General features: G+C 40.2%; 1 protein-coding gene across 1 annotated transcript; it reads right to left on the bottom strand.

The window, feature by feature from the left end:
• Positions 1-1,235: 1,235 nt before the first annotated feature.
• On the bottom strand, positions 1,236-21,380 carry P3H4 (prolyl 3-hydroxylase family member 4 (inactive)). The gene is made up of 8 exons (XM_025166548.2): positions 20,689-21,380; positions 9,349-9,498; positions 7,341-7,512; positions 6,071-6,199; positions 5,250-5,395; positions 4,137-4,220; positions 3,861-4,002; positions 1,236-3,354 (listed from the first exon to the last, which is right to left on the bottom strand). Exons 1-8 carry the CDS (start codon positions 21,280-21,282, stop codon positions 3,341-3,343), a joined length of 1,431 nt encoding a protein of 476 aa, XP_025022316.1. The 5' UTR covers positions 21,283-21,380; the 3' UTR covers positions 1,236-3,340.

The raw sequence follows: 21,380 nt of genomic DNA, 5'->3' as shown, positions 1-21,380 counted from the left end.
GTAACATGGAGCTCTTGACATAAATGGCATCTGGCTGACTCCAAAGCCCAAAAATTCCAAAAGAACTATCTATATTGACTAATGTAAATTACTGTAATTCTTAATCTGGTTCACAAGTATATGCATCTCAATGGTTTCTTTTAGCATATGGAATTTTCAGGCAGCTATATAGCTGGGTCTGTAGCAGATGTTTAAAAATTCATGTGATACTCCAAAGCAATACTAATTTGGAGCCATGAGGAGAAGCTAAACTGATGACTCCAAGCTGCCTGCTTCTGCAACAGAATAAGCTTGCAGTGACTCAGTAAAATAGGAGACACACCAGTGAGCCTCGTCAGATGTGGAACTGGCTATACACATATATCATTCAGTGACTCATGGCTGAATATGGGAATTATCTCTATTGTTGAGAAGTATTATGTAGTAGGTAGAAAATCTGTGGCTGAATCCAGACTTGGTCACAGAAAAGGCTCAGTGAAATCAGACACGTTATCACCTAAAGCCACGTTCCACTGATTTCACTGTGTCTCTTCCAAATACAAAGCCTGCATCCAATCTGCTAACCACAGCATTGGATGTGTAATTACTATTTTATGTATAAATCAGTTTTTCATGCTGCAGTTATTTAAAGAACAACAGTTACTGTGTTGATCATGAGTAAAAATTCCAAAATCACAAACCCACAGGGATAACACTTTTATTATGGAAACTGTAGCTTTATAATTGCAAGCTTTTGAGTTTCTCTGAACCTTTCTTCAAACAAAAGGATAAATAAATAGAAAAAGAGGAGGAAAGATATTAAACTGGAATGGCTTGAGTACTTGTTGCTATTTTCTTTCCTCTCCTTTTCTAGATTTTTAACACTTTGCCGAGGATGGGTTCTGAGAAGACCTAAATTCTGCAGATTATAGCTGACCAATTAAGATAATACCATTGTGGATCTGTGGTTTTTAATTTAGCAGGTAGACAGTGATCTTCTTCCAATATGGTTTCAAATAGACTGCATCTGAGGTTCCCTTATCCAATTAATTGCAAATTCCAGACTAACATCCTCCAACTGTTCCTAGACTAACACCCAGAGTCTCCCAGCCAACACAGACCCTATTTCTTCAGAAAACTCTTCCCTTCTCAAGAATGATAAAGGAATGTTTTCTCAAAACTGCAAGGAGGAATATATCACGTATTTTGGATGACAGCAACAAAAACTTACCCAGAAGACAGACATACAAGAACTAGGAGAGGTTTTATTACAATTTAGCTACAATTAATTAAAAATCTGTACAAAGTAAAAAGATTAAATTAACTGAAAAAGAAAGGCAGCCCTGTGAACGTAAAAAATCACTTGATAAAGCTGTTTGAAAATACCATTGCTTTCAGATAACTTAAAAAGAAGCCCACAACTGCAAGATTCCAGCACACGTAGGAGATGTCAGAACCTGAGCAATGCTTTTTGGGAGTCTGGCTTTTTAAAATCTCAGAGGCAGGGTTGAACAGGAGGAAGACTGGGATCTATTAGAAGATTTGCAGTGGACTGGCAAGTAGTTTCACTCTCATTAAAAAACAAATAGTAACAGCACCAAGGACGGCTATCCTGTCCTGTAGGGTGAGTGAAGTACATAAAGTTTTATGGGCTAGTGAAGGGCAGGAGTAAACTTGTACATGAATGGCATTAGAGCAGCTCTGGTCTTGAAAACTAATTATTGGGCTGAACATGTCTCCAGTTGTAAAACCACAGAGTTCTCAGCACCTTTTTCCATGTGCTTTTGATGCTTCTAGTGGATCCCAGCCAGCTTAAGGTCTACTGACTCCTGCTTTCAGGGGAAAGATTTGATTGCTTATACCTTATTTACCTAAAAGGAAGTTAATCCTTAATTTAAGATGGTTTGCCCCCTGGCCCCAAAGGGGAAAGTAGCATACACACATACATACACACAATCTTTGCAAAGATCCACTTCCCCATGTTGTCAGTCTCCTATCCGTCTATACACATGCATATGGAAGTGTGTGACTGTGACCGTGTGTACACACACAGACCAAAAGTTGCTCTAAATAAGCTTAAGGTTAGGACTACAAAATAAATATCAGCTGAATTACTAACTACTGGTTAAAAATAATTATCTGTAAAATAAGATAATATAACATTAATTCATTTCCTATCTGCATATCCCAACCACCCTCTCTTTTATATACAATCCACTCTCATATGCAGAACGACATAAATACACACACACACATCTACACCTCCCTTTTCCCAACAGTAACTTTCTGTTAGGGTTACAGAGGGTAGAGATGGGAAGGGAAAGGAAAGAAAAAGAGAAGATCAAAACTGCAGAGGGGAAAGGAAAGAAGAGCCTGCCTTCCCAAAATGAGCACTTCCGATGAGGCAGGAGAGGGGAAGGGAAGACAACACTGCCGCTGCTTCTGTCTGAGAGCAGGGACTCAAGAAAGGTAGTCCCCAGGTTAAGAATGCCCAGGTTACAGTTGACCCATAGTTAAGAACGGAGCCTACTGTAGCAAAATTTGAGTTAAATACACAATGATTCGAGTTCATTACACAATACGACTTATACAGTATTATACAATAATACTGTTCCGAGTTACATACAAATTCAACTTAAGGACAAACCTTGGGAACGAAACTCATTCTTAAACTGGGGACTACCTATATCTGTGAAGTCCACGGAGAAGGCTCTCTCATCCATAAACTTCACCCACACAGACTCGGTAAGACAAAAGCAACTGCCTCTTCTCTGCAGATAAGAGATGATGACTTTTCTTCTATACACACACTTAAAAGTTAATTATTTGGGAGGTGGGGTTGTCTTCCTTTTGGGCAAACAGGGCATTTAGTCCCAGGAAAATCTAGGACACAGAAAATCCAGTTACGCAGATCACTACATTCCGAGTGTGTGCTTTCATAGATGGGTAAGAACTTTGGTTCCCAACGTATCTGAGGTCACAACAGCAGAACAGATAAAACCAGAAATAAATGCAGCACTGGCATCTTTTCAGTCCTTTGTATGGACATTTTTTATTCCAAGCCCATTCACAGTACTTTTCTAGAAATGAGGTTCCACTGGGGAGTGGGGAGAGTGTTCCCTGGATTAGCTCAGAGGTGTTTGTGTTTTACCAATCCATTTGCAGGAGAGGAAGTGGATCTAAATATTCTGCACAGACGTTCTGCTGGTGGAATTTTCCCAGCCTTTGGAGATATGTGAGGTTCAAAAGGCACAAAACATGCTGGAATGCTATCAAAATGCATCTTTCCAGTTCCACATCTATTTTGGTAGGTACAAGAAATCCACAGTGCCTCTCCCTCACCTGCTGATATTATGGGAGCTCAATCGAGTCTTTCTGTGAATGAAGAACAAAGGAGATTAAAATACAACTTTTTGCAGCCTTTCTACAGGGACAGTTTGTGGATACCTCTCCCAGGCATTATCCACCCACTAGGAAAATCATAGAAAAATACATTTGCACACCACTGCCTCCTGCAGGATCCATACAGCATTCACAACAGTCCATCTGTGAACTACAGAACATGGTAATGGAACAGGAAGAAGCCGAGAAGAGAAACACAGTTGTGTATACGTGAGATTTGAGAACCACTCCCAGAGGAAGCCCCAGCAGCTCTTTCCTGTTCCAAGGAACTGCAGTGCCTTTGAGATTTGCCCAAGCAAAAAAGCTGAACAGAGCTCCTGCAGCCAGAATATCAGACACACTTCAATATAAGCAAACTAAAGATAGACATGGAGGGGAGATGAGACAACAAGCACTGATGGAATCCTGATGCAGGAGGCACAGGCAAGAATGAGCAATGGAAGGTGAACAACCAGTCCTTCAGTTTTGCTATCAATTACCTTCATCAGCTTTGTCACCTTTCGATCTTGGCTCCTGCCACCACTCAGACAAAAATCCCTCTTCATAGTCACCAATGTTTTCAAACTCAGCATCAGATGGCAGTGCTGGTTCTTTCACCTCCTCACCTTCATCCACCTCTCCCTGAAGTAGGACAGAAGAACTAATCATAAGCAAAGCAATCAAGAGCCTAGGTTAGGCTTGGGGCAAAGTAGGACTAAAGGAGACAAAACCAGCTCTTAATTTATCACATTTCTACCTGTCTCCCAAGTTCTCACCTCATCATCTGGCTGGAGATATTGCCTGGCGAACTCCAAGAGTTTCTTCTGTGTGGATGTCCAGTTGTGATAGCGCAAGGCCTCCTACGAGTATCAGAAGGAAAAGAAGGATCAGCCAGAAGAGGTGAGAGAACAATACATGATGTTTTTACCTTCTCAGTTGGAGCCAGTGTTGATGCTAGCTGAAGGAAGGTACAATCTACCAACAAGACCCAAGCATGCAAACACCTGTCTAGCCACCAAGTTAGGACAGCTCTGGACATTACTGCAGCTGCAAATCATGTGGAGGTTTGAGAGCTCGGGCACTTCCAATTGTGGAGCTGCAGCAGCAATGACTGCTGAAGAAGTTGCATGGGGAAAGTAATTTGATAGTTAGGAATGCATCTAACTTGTGCCCCTCCGTGACAAAGTTCCTTTTCCTACAGATCAAGGTTGCGTTCAGTATCACTTCTCTGCCTACCTTCAAATTTCATATTTCTCACAGACTGTTTGTCTTCTTTCCCTTTTGAGTGATAAGTAAGGGCAAACTGTATTCACTCACTTCCATCCTCTGCTATCCTTGCTTCTTTTTGTTCTCCTGGTGTTGACTTCCCCATTCTGGCAATTTTCAAAAGCTCTTTGTGAACGGGGACTCATTTTATTATAATGATAAGAACCACGGACACTAATGGCACTATATAAATAATAATTATCCAATAATTATACTCTAAGCCACAGTGGGCAGTGCACTTTGCTTTATCCCATTCAGGCACAAAGACATCAAGCCCCGTACCAGAAACTGGAAAATGTGACCTGCAGCATTTGTGCAGCCCTCAAACATCTCTGGAGGCTCCAATGCCTCATCTTGCCAGCCCCCCAATGCATCCCGTTTATAGATTCTCAAATAACTAGATATGAAGGCTGATTGTTACAAGTACAAGAGGGAGAGGCGACTGATAGTACGTTTTCTCCTCTGAGTTTGGAACTGTGTCTTTGACAATTAAGAGGGAAATCTAGAGAATCGCCTTGTCCCTAGGACGGTATAAAAGGGTTCTCTATAGCACTGCAGCCAAAATATATTGGTGCTCCAAAATATATAGTAATCCTTAATCCAACAGCCATTCCTGTTCGTACTGTTCGTGGGTTGAAGTCATCCTCTTCCAGATGCCAACGTTCACGATAGAAACGATAATAAACCAGGTTTTGCTGCATGACCTCATCTCCAGGATCAAAGAGCATGTAGCTAGCTACACTCTGTACTGCATTCTTAATATCGTTCACTGTGCAGAGAATAATAAACCAAATTAGTGGGAGAGACACATCTTAAACACAACATGGAAAACAGGGAAGAGGAGAGGAGAGAAAGATCAGGACAAAAAGAGTCTCTCACCCAAACAGTAGCCCTTTACAAATATGGCCTGAAAGTAAAATTAACCTCGATTGGCCTTATCACATTTTAATCACAATGTACCCAAAAATGTTCTTCCACTTCTTGAAAGGGAAGAAAAATGATTTGTCTCTGTATTTCAAGGTTCGGGGCTATGTGGTGATCCAGATGTTCTTGAACTTGGAAAGGGACCATAGTTCAGTGAGAGAGCATCTGTTTTACAAGCAGAAAGAAACCAGGTCTTATCCCTCTCTTCGAGCTAGGTACAGCTAGAAACTCTGATTTTAAGCTTTGAAGCATCATTGTCAGACAGTGTAGATGAGGCCAGATGGAAAAACAATCTGACTTGCTGGTTGGTTTCCAGGGACTAGGTTTCCTACTCCTGCTATGGGCTACATTATGTTGTTCAATTTGTAAAAGAAACCCGCAAAATCTGAAATTCTGCTGGTGGGGGATAAGATGGAAAGGAGGAAATTGAAGAAAGGCCTCCTGTCTCATCCCATGCCAGTGCTCTGAATCCCACCCTCTCCTGGAATCAAGCCTCTCCCAAAACAAATAAAGAACTCACACTTGTAGTATGCAAACTGAAGATAGTGGTACATCGTGGCCACAAATTTCTCCACAAAATAGCCGCCTACATTTGGGGTCAGGTCAACCTCACAACCCACTTTACACTGCAGGACATAAACAAAATGATCTGGGGAGATGGAAAGAAAGAAGAAAGGAATCAAAAGCCAGTAAGATGATCCCCTTCCACCATCATTTATAGAAACAGCTTTTGCAGCCCAGTTTCGTTCATATTTACTTGGGTTCAGTGATCAGTGTATTCAGTAGGACTTCCATACAGAAGCAGCCGTAATGTCTTGCCAGCTTCTCCAACAGCTTTGGTGTATCTCTCCGTACCTACTTCCAGTATTTCCAAGTGTTTAAAATGTTTTTGAATTTGGCTCTAATTTATCTTTCCTAAAGTTTTCATTTCATCTAGACTTCCTAAAGCAGGGTTCCCCAACCTTAGCAACTTTAAGATGGGTGGACATCAATTCCCAGAATTCCCCAGCCAGCATGGCTGGCTGGGGAATTCTGAGAGTTGAAGTCCACCCATCTTAAAGTTGCTGAGGTTGAGGAACCCTGTCCTAAAGGACCGCCTTCTTTCTTTTTATTAAACCTATTAATATACTCATTCTATTTTACAAGACAAGATTTCATTTGCATATATCCCATTTTTTGTCAGTCAGTGCAACTGACTTTTCTCCTTTACCCAGTCGATGGGAACACTTGCTTTGAAAGTTCAATAACTAGATACATAAATCTATTTATTTGTTTTAATAATACTTATTAATATTTATTTTTTAATAATATTATTATTATATTATTTATTAAGTGAAGACAAGGCTGAATTTATTTACAGAAAGAGGCACTAGGACTGGCAAGGGAGAGTTCGTAGTATTTCAGAAGTATCTTTCTGAAAAAACAACAGGTGGGGTGGGGTAGGATGGTACTAAATGGAGAATATTCAGATGTAGAGATGATTACAAAGGTCAAAGCAAACAATGCAAGATTTTTAAAACATACACCACCGTGTCAGAACAGCTCTGTGTCCAAATGAACTGAGAGTGCTGTAGAAGTTGAAGTAATTCTGCAGTTTCTCTTTTACTCTAGGCTATAGCCCTATACTGAATCCTGCACTGTCAGTCCTTGTCCCACCCAAAACCAATTTAAAATTCGGAGGAATTATTTTCCACATGTCACATATCTGACATTTGGTACTGTTGACTAGCAAGAAAGTGGACAATGGATCAGCATTTGTGTGATGGCTGATCTGTCCCTGGTGCCCTTACCTGCTATGGCTGGATAGAAGTCCTTAAATTCACAGAGCTCATAGCTACCTTCGCAGCCAGCTAGGCAATTTTCATAGGCCTCGTAGTACTTGGACAGTGCGTGCTCCATGTCAGCAATGCTACTCCTAAAATCTCCACTATTGTAAAGCTTCACTGCTCGGACAAAAACCGTCTGCAAAGATTAGATGGAAAGTAGCAGGGTCAGTTTCAGCAAAGAAGCTGTTCTAATTAAGAGTTGCCATGCTAGGCAAATCCCCTCCAGTCTAATAAACCTTACAGTAGACCAGGGCTGGACAACCTGTAGAGGGGAAAGGATCACAGTGATAAATTAAAAATCATCGTGGGCCACAATACCTGATGCACCAATCTGTTGTTCAGTGGTTGGTGGAGCAGCGGCAACACTGGAGCTGGCAGTGCGGTTTGGAGGTGCTCGGCAGTGTATCTTTTGGGGTGGCAGCAGTGAATTTATTAACTTTTTTTTAAGTATATAATTTTTATTAAGGACTTTAGTTACAATATCAAAATCTAATACGAACTAAAAGAAAGAAAAAAGAATGGAAAGAAAGAGTAAAGGTGCAAAGGAGAAGGAAAAAACAGAAAATAGAAAGAAAAAATATATTCTTACTATTGACATTGTTGATACTAACTTCTGTTTCCATTTTTCAAAAGTGTCCTTCAGTCTTACCAATGTTAAAATGTTTTGTGCCATTTTATAAGTCCCAGTTAATTAGCTGTTAATCAGGCTTGTGTATTTTTCTCCTTTAACTAAAATCTTAGTTTCTTCTAGTGTCCAATTTTTAAAATTACTTATTTTTACTTTGTCTTGCAAAAGTCCAAACAAATCTATTCCCCACAGGAACGATTCTTTATAATTAATTCCAAAATCTTATTCCAAGTTTATATGGTCCCTTAATCCATTTATAACTTTCTAGGATCAAAGTGTCATTTAGCTTTTTGCTGTTTATTTCAATTAAAAAAAAATTCTTAAACTTATGATTAACATTTTCTTTCATTAAGAATTTAAGGAAAACCCACCTAGTGTTTTCAGACTTGTCGATCCGAAGGTCTCTAATGGCTTAAAAGTAGTTAACAAGAGGCGCTGTGCGGGTTGGGGAAGGTGTGTGGGGGTGCGCAGTGGTGCATGAGAGGCACCACATGGGTCAGGGAGGGTGTGCGGGGGTGTGGGAGGTGCCGCTCAGGGCAGGGATGGTGCGCAAGGATGCGATGTGGGTCAGGTACGCAGTGGTATGTGAGAGGCGCATGTGGGTCAGGAAGGGTGAGCAGGGGTGCAGTGTGGGTCAGGGAGAGTGCTTGGGGGTGCATGAATGGCTGGCACAGCACAAGCACAGAGGGGCTGGGGAGAGTGTATGGGTGGGGGAGACTTATCAGTGACTTGCAACTTTCCCTGCCACCTTCTCCATTGACTTTCTGGAGAAGCCGACAGGGAAGGTTGCAAATGGTGATCACGATTGCGGGGTGCTTGGCAAACAGTCATAAGTGTGAACAGGTTGCCAAGCACCCAGATCGTGATCACGGTGGGTGCTGGGATGGCCGTAACTCCAAGGACCAGTCATAACCACCATTCATTCAGCCCTCTCGTAACTTTGAACAGTCGCTGAATAAATGGTCGTAAGTCCAGGACTACCTGTACTGTGAAGTTCGGGGTGCTGAAGTTAGAAGCAGATGCATCTGTTATGGTCTCCATTTTGTAGAACAATCTTCCAATGGAGATTACACTTACCCCAACCCTGCTGATTTTCTGGTAGCAGATTAAAAGAGAGCTCTTCCAGATACTGTTATATTATTATATCATGGATATTTTATTATTTGTTAGTTAATGACTGTGACAGTTTAAAATCTAATAAGTAAATAAATAAATACTACAACGAGACCTACAAACCATAATGATAGACCTAATTGATCTAGCAATTAAAACTCTTCAAAGCTTTCAACTGTGGCCCCATCTCGGGTATAAATTCCTCCTTTCCATAGTATTTCAAACACGTACCTCGTATGGTTGTGCTTCCAAGTCTACAAGGTACTCATCCACATCAACCATAGTCTTGTAATAACTGAGGTACTTTTGGGTCATCTCATGCTTGGGATTCTTCTGCAGAAATGTATGAGCAGCTGATACTGCTTTCTCAACCTTATTTGCCTGGAAAAAATCAAAGGAAAAAGTAGAAAGCAGGATTAGACTTTAGGTTTGTGGAACCTCCTTTATTCTTTTGTTTCCACCAGAACTCAATATAGCCTGTTGCAAAGACATATGTTTAGAGTTAAAGAATTCTAATTGCAAGAGTTTGTTCTGAGTTCCAGAAACCTAGCTGTTCAGCACAAAAATCCACTACTGGTTACCACAAATATTTCAGAAGCAAGCTACATGAACTCACAAATCGTCCAGTAAACACTTTGTCTGAAAATCCCAAGTGAGATTAGTGGGGCTTGCTTAAATAAAATGTATTTAAAACAGAGCTATTAGGCTGCTTTTAATAAATCCAACACCTATGAAGATACACTTGCCCGAAAGCTAGTGTTAGACTGGTATCAAGGATACCCACATATTTTCCTTCTTCAGACATGGAAGTTCACTTTGGGCCAGTTAACAAGGTTATTGTGGGGGAAAATGGGAGGAGAGAGCACTGGTATGCTGCCTTGAGCTGCTGAATAAAAAGTAGGATATAAATCTAACACATAAATGCATAATCTGTTACACTGAAATGTACTGGAAGACAGAAACTCATTTTAATGAATCACTTCTGGAGAACAGAGGTGATGGTTGAGAAACTGTACACCAAATTCCTTTCCAGGTTTAGGCTAAAACTTGGAATAAAATGGTTTGGTCATGAAATATGCAAAGGAGAAATAATGAGTGTGACTTTAAGTGCACCGAGAATGCCTTGTGTCACAACTCACAGTTTAATCACTGCCAACTGCACACTCCAGGACTGAAGAGTTGAACAGACTTGCATAAAGTGCAACCCATTAGACTGAATGCCGCCTATTAGCTACATCTGGCTTAGATAAATGGCCCATTTTTGACTGCTTGTCTGCAACTGTCAAACATTCATTTACAGGTAAATTATATAGTCAAAAATTTCTTATACTTTGTGCAATTCTAGAGCAGGCTTCTTAAAATTCTGTGCAGGCTGACCTTTATCACTTCCCCTCCCCCTTCTCTGAAATTGAAAATCAGCCCCATGTAGGATCATGTAAATCATATGAATTGTTTAAGATCATCCTCAAGCAATTCCAACTATTCAAGGAGAGGCTTCCTTCTGCACGGATGAGTATCAAGCTATTGCACACATACAGTATGTGCATATAAAAAATTGGGCATCCTTCTTTCCGCCAGGTTTTGAACACAACTGCAAAATAAGGCATTACAATTTAGATACTACGTGACTGCAATCAAAAAGCCAAATAGCGGTTTGGGCGCTGTTAGGAAAGAAACAGAAAATAAAATTGGAGCTACATATGCATATTTGAGTCTTTTGATTGTGGTGAGATAGACAGGTATCAAGCAAACAAATTATTGTTGTACCTTTTGTAAGTCTATAGTAGGATCAACAGCTGGAAAATGCTATATTGCTCTGACTGAAATACCTGAAATAAGAGATGATAGAAATACAAAAGGGCAACTCAGGGGACTGGAATATTAATACTGACAGAAGAATTTAAGTTTAGTCCTTTCAGCTTAAAAAAAGGCAAGTGAGTGGGACATAATAGAGGTGTGCAGCAATATCCACGATGTAGAGAAAATTAAGGAGGGAGAAACAGTATGTACCATAATTTGAACCATAATATAGGAATGATGAGCTCAAACAAGGAGGAGATATTTGGTTTCTCAGAACCATCAGACTGGCAACTGTATAACCAGCCTATCTAGCCTGGTCTGGCTTGGTCTCTGTTCTTATAATAATGCCCATTGAAATCTCAGCAGCAAGACAGGCAACTTTTGAAACGGAAGAATTCTTTGTTCTAATTTTTGGGATTTCCCCAGATATTGCTCAAATATTATTTCTTTTTCAGGTTGAGCACTGGAAATATGCTCCTTCTTTAAAGTGAAGAGCTGCCAAGCTTCTGGGCACAAGAATCCTTTTAAAGCATATTGCAGGGGGTCTCTCAAAAAGATTGTTATGGGAGGAAGGCAAGTAGGAACATTTCAAAAAAGAGCACTTGCTTGCAGCCATCCACTGTTTCTATTCTCTAAGAATACCTATGAGGCCTATTTAGGGCTCAAATATAGTTTTTAGAAATATTCTGCTTTGCAGCATGCCAACTTCCATTAAATACTTTTTTTAAAAAGTCAGATGGGGCAGGGAATTGGGAACACTGGTGCCCTAAGGCAGTTATACTTTATTACAGTCCGTAACCAAGGTTGAGTATGCTTTTAAGATAATTAGAATAAAATAAATTAAAACAATATGAAAAGAAATTTCAAGAAACATTAATTTACTGAATCACTCAAATGAATAAGCGTACTGCAAATTATTGAAAGCAAGTTTAGTAAAATATTTACATTTAATTACAGCCAGTAACCAATGCCAAATACAATTTTAAGATAATTAGAATGAAATAACAGACATCTGATTTGGAAAACATTGAAGAGTATTTAAACACATTTCTATGTATGAAATTAACAGACCAACAAAACAAAACTCTTAATAAATGTACAACAGAAGATGGAACTAAACAATACAAAAACTGAAACTGAACAAGTTTCTAGGACTGGATGGCATCTCTACAATATACTACAAGAATTTTCAATAAATGTTGATTCAACCACTAACTCAGGCAATAAATGAGATGCAGCAACATCAAGAACTTCTTTCATCATGGAAAGAATATTTTATCTCTCTGATTTACAAAGAGGGGAACAACTCAATCCATTCAGAGTCATACAGACCTATTTTCTTATTAAATGTAATTTTTCTTTTACAGCAATGCTTGTAAAGAGAAGAAATGATAATTTAATTGAACTGATACATCCTAATCAGCCTGGATTTGTTCCAAAGAGATGCATGACAGACTACATTAGATATATCCTGAATGTTATTGACAATATAAATCAGAAAAACAAGAAGGCAATAATCTTTCTTGATGTGGAGGAAGCTTTTGATAATTTGGAATGAGTCTTTCATTCTTACAATTCTGAAGAAGATGAATTGTGGTTCAAACTTTTTCATATGGATACAGAGTATTTATGAAGAAGAAGAAGCCAAGATAATTGTAAATAGTTTTTTTGGTCACAAAAATGTATCATGATTTGGACCATTTGCTGAGCCTTATAAGTTGTTGGTGAAATATTACTTAAAAATGGAAAACATTAAAGAACTATACAATTAAATTAATGCAGAATTTAGACACAATAATTAATATGCAACAATGGGACTTTCAATGGAAGAAAAACATTAAATTTATACTAAACATTATACTTAGAGAAAAGTGATATAAGATGTTTTACTGCTGATATATTAGTCCAGTTTGATTGCTAAAATGAAGTTTCATTTTCTGAAAAGTGTTGGAAATGTAACTAATTAGATCATTTTTTGATATGTTGTGGCAATTTTGTAAAGCTCAACAATTTTGGAAAATGATTTATAAACAAATAAATTCTAACAGATGAATTTGCTTTCTAACCTATTTCTTAATTAAATATTGCTAAACATTATATTCCCACCAAATATACCAAATGTGTTTTAGATGTAGTAGCTGCTACAAGGATATTTTATGCTTTTTATTGGAAAGTATGCACAATTCCTTTGCAGATGAATGGCTAATTAAATTGTGGGAGTATGCTTTAATTTCCAAAATAACCTCTTATTCAATCTGACACAGAATTTAATTCAACTTGGAAACCATTTTTGGATTATAATTCTATATATGGGCTTGTACCACACCAAAAATCTGGGTTTCTCTTAAAGTCTCAATCTGCTTTACTTTATGAGTTATACTAGTGAAATGAATATATACTACTTGTATTTTAAAAACGACCTGCAGTTTTTAAAAGATTATATAATATACTCAGTTACATATATATTAACTACTGAAATATTGAAAATTCTTATCTGACAAGTCTAATCCTATATAATTCTATGATGTTTGCAAATAATCTGTTTATTCACTTTGCATTTTATTTTTCTCCTTTTGCCTCTTTTTTCTTTCTTTTCTTTCTTTTTTCCTTTCTCAAAATGTTTAATAATAATAATATAATTTAAAAAGATAATTGAAATGAAATAAAATAAACCATTGTAAAAAATGAAACACAAAATAAAGCATTTAAAGGAAACTCCAACCAACAAAATTAATTTACTGAATTACTAAAACTATTAAGCAAACTACCAATGACTAAAAACAAAAGTAGCAAACTAATTTGAAACTAAATTAAATTGTGACTACATTTTTAAGTTCTTTAGTGATGGCTCCAGGAAGATAAGCATGAATAAATGAATGTAGATTTATTTACTATTGCTGACTATTACTTAACAGAATAAATCTACACAAACATCATTTTATAATTCTGTCCTCAGGGGCCATAGGAGTCCTGTTGAATTGGAATAGCATATAAGCCCCAGTAAATAAATGGATAAATAAACTAAAAAGGGGGAAACTAGTCTAGACTGCTTTGTGGCATATAGGAATGTTGACTCAAACAGAATTTGGTGACTTTCCTGGAGGTCATCCCTGAGAGGTCTGCTAAGAGTAGAAGAATAAGAGTGGCATCTATTTTGCCCTGCCTGGTAATTAAATGGGGTGTAATTAAACCTTTGTGCCAACTTGAATAAACAAGGCAGTGAAGAAGAATGTGGACTATTGATCTGATTTCTTCCAAAGGACACTGGAATAACGTGCCCATAAGCAATACGCTGAAAAATAAATGGGTGCAAGCACAGATTCTCAGAATGTAAAATTCGGCATGTAATAGTAATATAGTACAGCGTGTTCCTGGAACTGTCCTGATACTCTGATCCTTTCACAAGTTGACTTGTTTCATCATTAACATTGAGAGTCTCTGAGACAGTATCATGGGTCAGAATATCTGTGACTGAAGACATCTGCCTGCTACCAAAGTTTGTTTTGCAGTCTATCCTAGACATGTTGGAGAAGTATTTGCCTCTGATATATGAATTATCTCACCACTAAAGCTTCTCCAGTTCCCACTAAAGTCTGTTTCTGTCATCATTTCGAATATCGGGGTGGTGTGCTGTTTGAGGAAAAGAAGGCTCACCACTGGAAGCATCTCATCTGCTCCAGGCGAAGAAAGAAACTACTGTCCTCAGGATGGGGCAGAGCACGGGGGCAGCCTTCTTCTATTTGCTGACCTGTTTGGATTTTCCTTCAGACCATTCAGGGAGGCTGGGAAGGATTTTGTAAATACGTGCACATCAGTCCTTCCTTACCTATCTCTTTCACAGCTGCCCTCACATTTCAAAATCTTTCTTTATATATCTCCTCTCTCCCAAAATAAGTACTGCATCAGAAGTCTATAAACAAAAATCCTTTCTACTAAAGGAAGTCCTAGTTATACCAATACATGTGGATTTCTTGACAATAATGGGTCCTATGTCAAAGATGAGGGAACTAGAAATATAGAGACCTCCCATAAAACCACTCTTCTGTCAGCCCTGCTTCAATTCCTCCTCTGAAGGTGGCTTCCTAAAACACTTTGGGGCAGTCACGCAGCAGTCTATCATGAGCCAATGCCTGAGTAAAAGATACTAATTTCAGGGTAACCCAAAAGGCGGCTGAAAGTACTACTTTTCCAAGATAAATCTGGGCTTAGCATTTCCACTGGGAATGCTCCCTCCCACCAGGATGTTTAAAGGTAAAATGAGTCAGTTTTTAATTAAGTATTTATCTCCTTCTCCCTCCATGCATTTTAAAAAAATGTTCTTCTGCATTGTTTCAGGCACTTTCAAATGCCTCCAATACATTTTAAGTGCCTTCCTCTATCTCGTATTCCTCTGTCCATTTTTTCTTCACCTCATCCAGATCGAAATCTATCATTATATGCATTCAACAGATTGTGGACCCACCCAAGAAAGTCAAATGAATTTACCTTTTATCACATTGCCTCAGTACCAACGTACAGCTCTGGAGAAATAAAGGAGACAATTCCCCCTTTGCACATTGCAGAATGTATTTTATTCCATCATGAGTGCTCATATATATGGGTGTATGGAAATCTGTATCAAAAATAGAAAGCAGAGGTTCCCTGCATGCTCATAAACTAGATCAGCACTGTTCAACCTAGTGCTTTCAGATGTTCGGGCCTTCAACTCACATCATTTTGATGGACCTGTTGGCTAATATTAATGTGGTCTAATAGAAACCTATCTATATACTTTAAACTTTGAATGTGTATCAGCACACTGCCTGTACCTCTGATTTGGTAGGACATGTATGTTGGCTTGCTAGACAGTTTCTAAATTAGAGATCCTGGCTTGCACAGAATAGCTTGGGCTTTGATAGTGCTTGTTACATATTGGCCCAAATGTGCCCAAATACATCAGGACTGTTCTTAAAATTAGTAGGAACACTAGATGTGGCAGGGTTACAACTAAGGCTGGTAACCTAGTCTATTCGTTCTACTTCTAAAAAGCATTATGTGAAAGCCTTGATTGACCAAACCGTGATAGGTAGTGAACTACAACTAAATCTGGTGATGATCATAGCATATGAACCTCGCTACAGTAACACATGCCCTTAGCAAAACCCAGTTAGGCTACTATAATGTGCTCTACTTGGGCTGCCCTTAAAAATGACTCAGAAAATATAATTGTTCAAAATGCAGTGGCCTGCATACGTTCCAGCTCCTGGTATTGAGAGTATGTAATTGGTTTTGCAGAGCTTGTAGGATTGCCGATTAGTTTCCAGGTACAAATTAAGGTGCTGGCTTTGATCAATACCACCCTTTATGGTTTGGTGCCCAGATACCTGCAGGACCGTCTACTCCAATGTTGTCCAAACTTGGCCACTTTAAGATGAGTGGACTTCAACTCCCAGAATTCCCCAGCCAGCATGGCTGGCTGGGGAATTCTGGGAGTTGAAGTCCACTCATCTTAAAGTGGCCAAGTTTGGACAACACTGGTCTACTCCAATCAGCACTGTCCCGACAGATTAGATCAACTAGGGAAAATCTGCTACAAATCCCACATTTTTGTGCACTCCAAAGGGCTGAAGTGAGAAGGTGCTGCTTCTCTGTGGCAGCACCAATGCTGTGGAACAGACTCCTGACAGAGATTATGGCGGCTTCCTCTTGGTCGACATTTCAAAAATTACTGAAGACGGTTTTTCAGAGAGCCTTTCCCTGATTTTATGATGCCATCTTTAATTTTCATTTTTCATTTTCATTTTTGTATTTTTGTTTGCTGGTGTTTTTATTTTTACTTGTGAAGTTCTTCCGTGGCTTTATGTGCTACTATGGACATTTTAAACTGTTCTATGAGACTTCTGATGAGATGGCAACATGTGTGGCTGTACCTGTGTGAACACCATCTGATAATTCTAAATTTTATACCTTAAACATTGGGTAGTTTTTTTAATTGAAGCACTCAGCATTAGCATGTGGTTTGACTGCAACAAGCTACGTTATTGCAAAAGCGTAGTATGCCGATAACAAAGAATTTAAACTAAGCATGGAATTCCCAGCGTCTTATCTCACTAAAATTTATTTTAGCTCTCGCAACCATAATACAGACAGCCAGTTAGTAAAGCTGAGAGCACTTACTGCAGAAGGATGGAAGAATGATTGAGAATATAATGAGGAGGGCGTTATTATTATTTAAATACTCAAAATGGTCCTCACAAGAGGTGGCTGTTGTCGACTAGGATTAGAACCAGTGTCTGGAGTAGCAGAAGATTATACAGAGGGAGGAAGCCAAGCCAAGATCACAGATTTTTTTCCTCCAACAAGACCCTCACCTAACTCTCTTTTAGACAATGGCTTAGTTGCCCCACACAAAGGCCCTATAGTGCTGTTATCCCATGACTGGTCATTAGGGCCCCACCGTATGTTTACAACAGAGCCAGTTGAAAATGGACTAAGCCTAGCCAAAGAATTTGCCCACATGGATCAACCACCTTACGTATTGACAAGAAATGACACCCCCACAGAAAAGAACTGGACTATGCTGGGAGGTGAGGAGACTGAGGATATAAATGACCGTCCAACTCTAGGCTTAACAACTGGAAATTCTAACGAATCATTTAAACTGCTTTATTACCTTCTATGTGAGCCACCAGGAGCCTTTTTGATTGTGGTAGGGTAGAAATATGCTTATTTATAAATAAATAAATAAATAAATAAGATTGCAATTTGGAATGGAGTAAACGGTAAAGCATGAATTAATTAATTAAAGAAATAAGTTTAAAGAGCAAAAGGCTATATCTGAAGTGGTGGATGGGCGTGATAGAAGCAAGGATGGTTTGATTTGGGAAAGATAAGAAACCATGGAAAGATATAATGAATGGTGTTAGTGTAAACTAGATTTAGCTGTATTTCCTTTTCTTATCTCACGCCTTTAACTTATTTTGCTTACTCGTTCTTATTCTCCTGCTGTGCTTTGCATAATGTTTACCCCAAAAGGGAATAGTGTGGGGTCGGTCTGTCTGTCTATCTATCTACCTATCTATCTAATATTTTACACACAGAAAAACAGCAGAGCATATCCCAGGTTCCAGAACTCCTTAAATATGTTCTGTATATTCAGCTTATGGCTGGGGTGCACAGCAGTTCAAGGCAAAATGATGGAAGGGGGAGTGCCTCATTTTCTTTTAAAATGAGAATTCCCCCCTGGTTTAGAGAGGAGTCTTCCTGGCCTGAGGATTTGACATTCAATCCCATTTAAACCTCAGTAACTTTTTTCTATGCATATTAACCAGTGCCCATTGACACATGAAATATTAAGAATCCCGGTTTAAGCTGAAGACTTTTAGAGCTAGGGGCTATTTGGATTGTTGTGGCTAGGCCCTAAATATGAAAATGCATGATACCAGCACAAACTTGTAAACACAGACATGTTTATTGTGATGGAGTAGCCACAGCCAACTACGTGCATCTGGGACTACAAAACAGAATTTGCAGATCAGAGGATCTGATTCATAGTAGATAGAAATTACTATCCATCTTAGATTGTTTATGACCTCATAGAAAAAACAATAAACATTTAAAGGTACAGGGAGCTCCACATAACCTCCATATGCTTTCTTCTATGTCTGAATGAATGCAGAATTTGGGTGGGAGAGACTCAGAAACACATGCAACCCAACAGACACAAACAGCCAGTTTTAACAGCTATGCGCAGAAAAGCTGCATTCATTTGACAGTTTTCTCCTTGGAGAAACTCCTGCCTGATATCTATTTCATCCGGAAGTATTCTGTAGCCAGTGTGGCATCTGTTGCATCACTTTCCTGCCCAGGAAAGTAAATGGTTTCTAAACTCCACAAAAATCAACGAACTTGCCAATGAATGAATAACAGGACAGGGAGGGGTCAGATGCATAGGAAAACTCATTTGTTCCCTCGCTCTCTGTCCACTTGAGAAAGTCAGGAGTCTGGGTGCCAGAGAGACGTGGCATTTGAGTGCTTTTGGTACAGGAGGGCTCCCTCACCAGAGAAGGAGGTAGAGAGAGATGAGGAGGAGGAGGAGGAGGAGGAGGAGGAGAAAACTGAGAAGACCAGTTGCTTCTGGTCCCTCCAGATTTAAAGGGCCAGTGCTCTCTTAAAACATCTTAAGAAACTCAGAAGGAACCATGATGGAAAAGAGGCAAGGGAAAAAAGTATGCAACTTTGTTTGACTGGTAAACGTAGCTGCACAGGGAGCTAGAAAGAGAGAAGAAGGACATGACTGCACTGTGCCTCACAGAGACAAAGGAAAGGGCTTCAAATTCAACACACAAAATGCCTGGGCTGCCATTAGCATGACATCCCCCCTCCCTTTATGTAGAAGATTGTCAATTCCAATGAACAGACAGGGAAGCTTTTAGTTTCATTTGAGAAGCACGCCTATTACAGTGAAGGCTGTTCAATAGGGAGGATTTATATGTTTCTAGCTCATCCCTCCAAAAAAACTTATTTTTTGGAAGGGTCATGGATTTTGAAGGAGTGTAAGTCTGTGAGGAAAAATGAACTGTGGTGCACTAACAGCAAGCTGAGGCTCTGGCTACTGTAATGGCTATAAGGGCCCTGCCGAAACAGATTAACATGTAAAAATATAGTATATTCGCATGCAGACTTTAGTACATTCCTGTAAGAAGGAATAACCCTGAGCTCCCCAGAGTTTACACTTTTCCTGATCGCTTTGCCCAAATCAGAACTATTGCATTATTTTGAATTACTGCATTGTTTTCTTTTTTAAATGATTAGAACAGCTTGAACATATCAGCTTTATTCCCACCAGCCCCTGAATTCCATTCCTGTTCTGTCTGATGTAACAGAGACATTGCTGAGCCCCACAAAACAGCCTCCCCACACATGCCTTCTGTCCCTCCTATGATAGGACATAGCTACTTTGTGCAAGCAATAATGTTTTAGAAGTTTAAAAGTTAAATACCAAGTTTTGAGAGAGTGTGATCATGATTTCAATGCAGCATTTGGTCAGAGGGGAAAAGGAGGGTTTCTGCCTTCTCTCCCCAGTCACGGTTTTGATAAAAATAATCTCCTAGTGGTGCATCAATTTGCATCAAAGAATTTAAAAACTTCCCAAGGCCACACGGTTGGCCAGCGTGAGAACAGAATGCTGTGCCAAAATGGGCTCTTGGTCTGACTGAACAAGCACTTAAATTTTCCCACTGGCATTAGTGCCTTCTGATCGAATATGGAGATGGAACAAATTAAGATCAATACTTAAATTAGGCCCGAAGAACCCATCATCTTTCTGATATTGTTAGGCTACAGCTGGCCACTGCCTTTGCCAGTGAGTTCTGCCCCACTGAAATGATTCAAAGAAGATGCAGAAGTAGCCAATGGGAAATGGGAACGAGTGCTGCCCAAGAGTACCAGCTCTGTAGTGGCAGTGCTTCATTTCCAAAGGATGCTGAAACACAAATATTAATGGCGATATTATCCTTTGCATCATATCTCCGTTTAATACCTGATGAATGGAAACATCCTCAACACACTCCCATTAGTTACTCAGTAAGGTAGAAACTGCACTTTCCTGCTCCAGGCGTGCTTCTTGTCTATTCCAAAACCGAGCCCTAGTACTGTGCTGAAAGGAGATGCCAGGGCGCTGATTAAGCTCCGCCTACGGTCTTATCAAGCGTGAAGCAAAACGCCTCGCGGGAACCATCCGTACTTGCGACCGTGCCCCGGAGCGCGCGCCCTGCTCAATTCCAAGCTCACCTTGAACAGCGCGTAGTGCAGGTACTGGTAGGGAATGCGCCGCTGAAAGTCCCGCAAAGTCTCGGTCGGCGGGTAGCTGAGCTGAAAGACGGGAAGGCTGCGCTTACACCTCCGCAGGCAGGAGGCGCGCTGGAGGACGAGCCCGAAGAGCTCCATCTCCTGGTCCGGGAGCCCCCCGCCTGGCGTGCCCCCTGAAGCATTTGCGCCGCATCCTGCGCTGTCTTCCAGCTCTGCAAGCGCAGCGTCTTTCAGGAGCTCCGAAGGCGACGGGCTCTTCTGCGCGCCCTGTGCGAGCTCTGGGAGAACCGGGCCGGTACCCAGCTCTTCGCTCCCCGCGCATTCCTTATGGCAGTGCGCCTCGCTGTCTTGGAGCAGGCGGTGGAGGCGCAAACTCGCCTCCAAGTAGCGGATGCTCTCCCTCCAGTTCTCGCCCTCGTACTGCTCTAACGCATAGGCGTAGGCGCTCTGTAGCGGCATCAGCTCAGCTTCGGGAAAGCCGCGGAAGCTGTATTTTTCGTATTGCGCGTCGACTGGAGGCGCCGACGCAACCAAGAGCAGGAAAGCCAGCGGGAGCCCCCGACGTCTCGGCTCCATGCCGTCCCTGCGGCGGGCGACTCTGCTCCTGAGACCAGACCAGCCGCTCGGAGGCCCATCAGGAGTCTCTGGGAAGCAGGGGGAAGGCAGACGGGGCA

Source organism: Python bivittatus, unplaced genomic scaffold (assembly GCF_059951505.1).
Source record: "Python bivittatus isolate LINGU-HERP-01145 unplaced genomic scaffold, Pbiv_v1 ctg000410_np1212, whole genome shotgun sequence".
In the NCBI taxonomy this organism is placed as follows: domain Eukaryota; kingdom Metazoa; phylum Chordata; class Lepidosauria; order Squamata; family Pythonidae; genus Python; species Python bivittatus.
The sequence above is the reverse complement of the archived record's forward strand: the minus strand, read 5'-3'. Positions and strand labels throughout refer to the sequence as shown.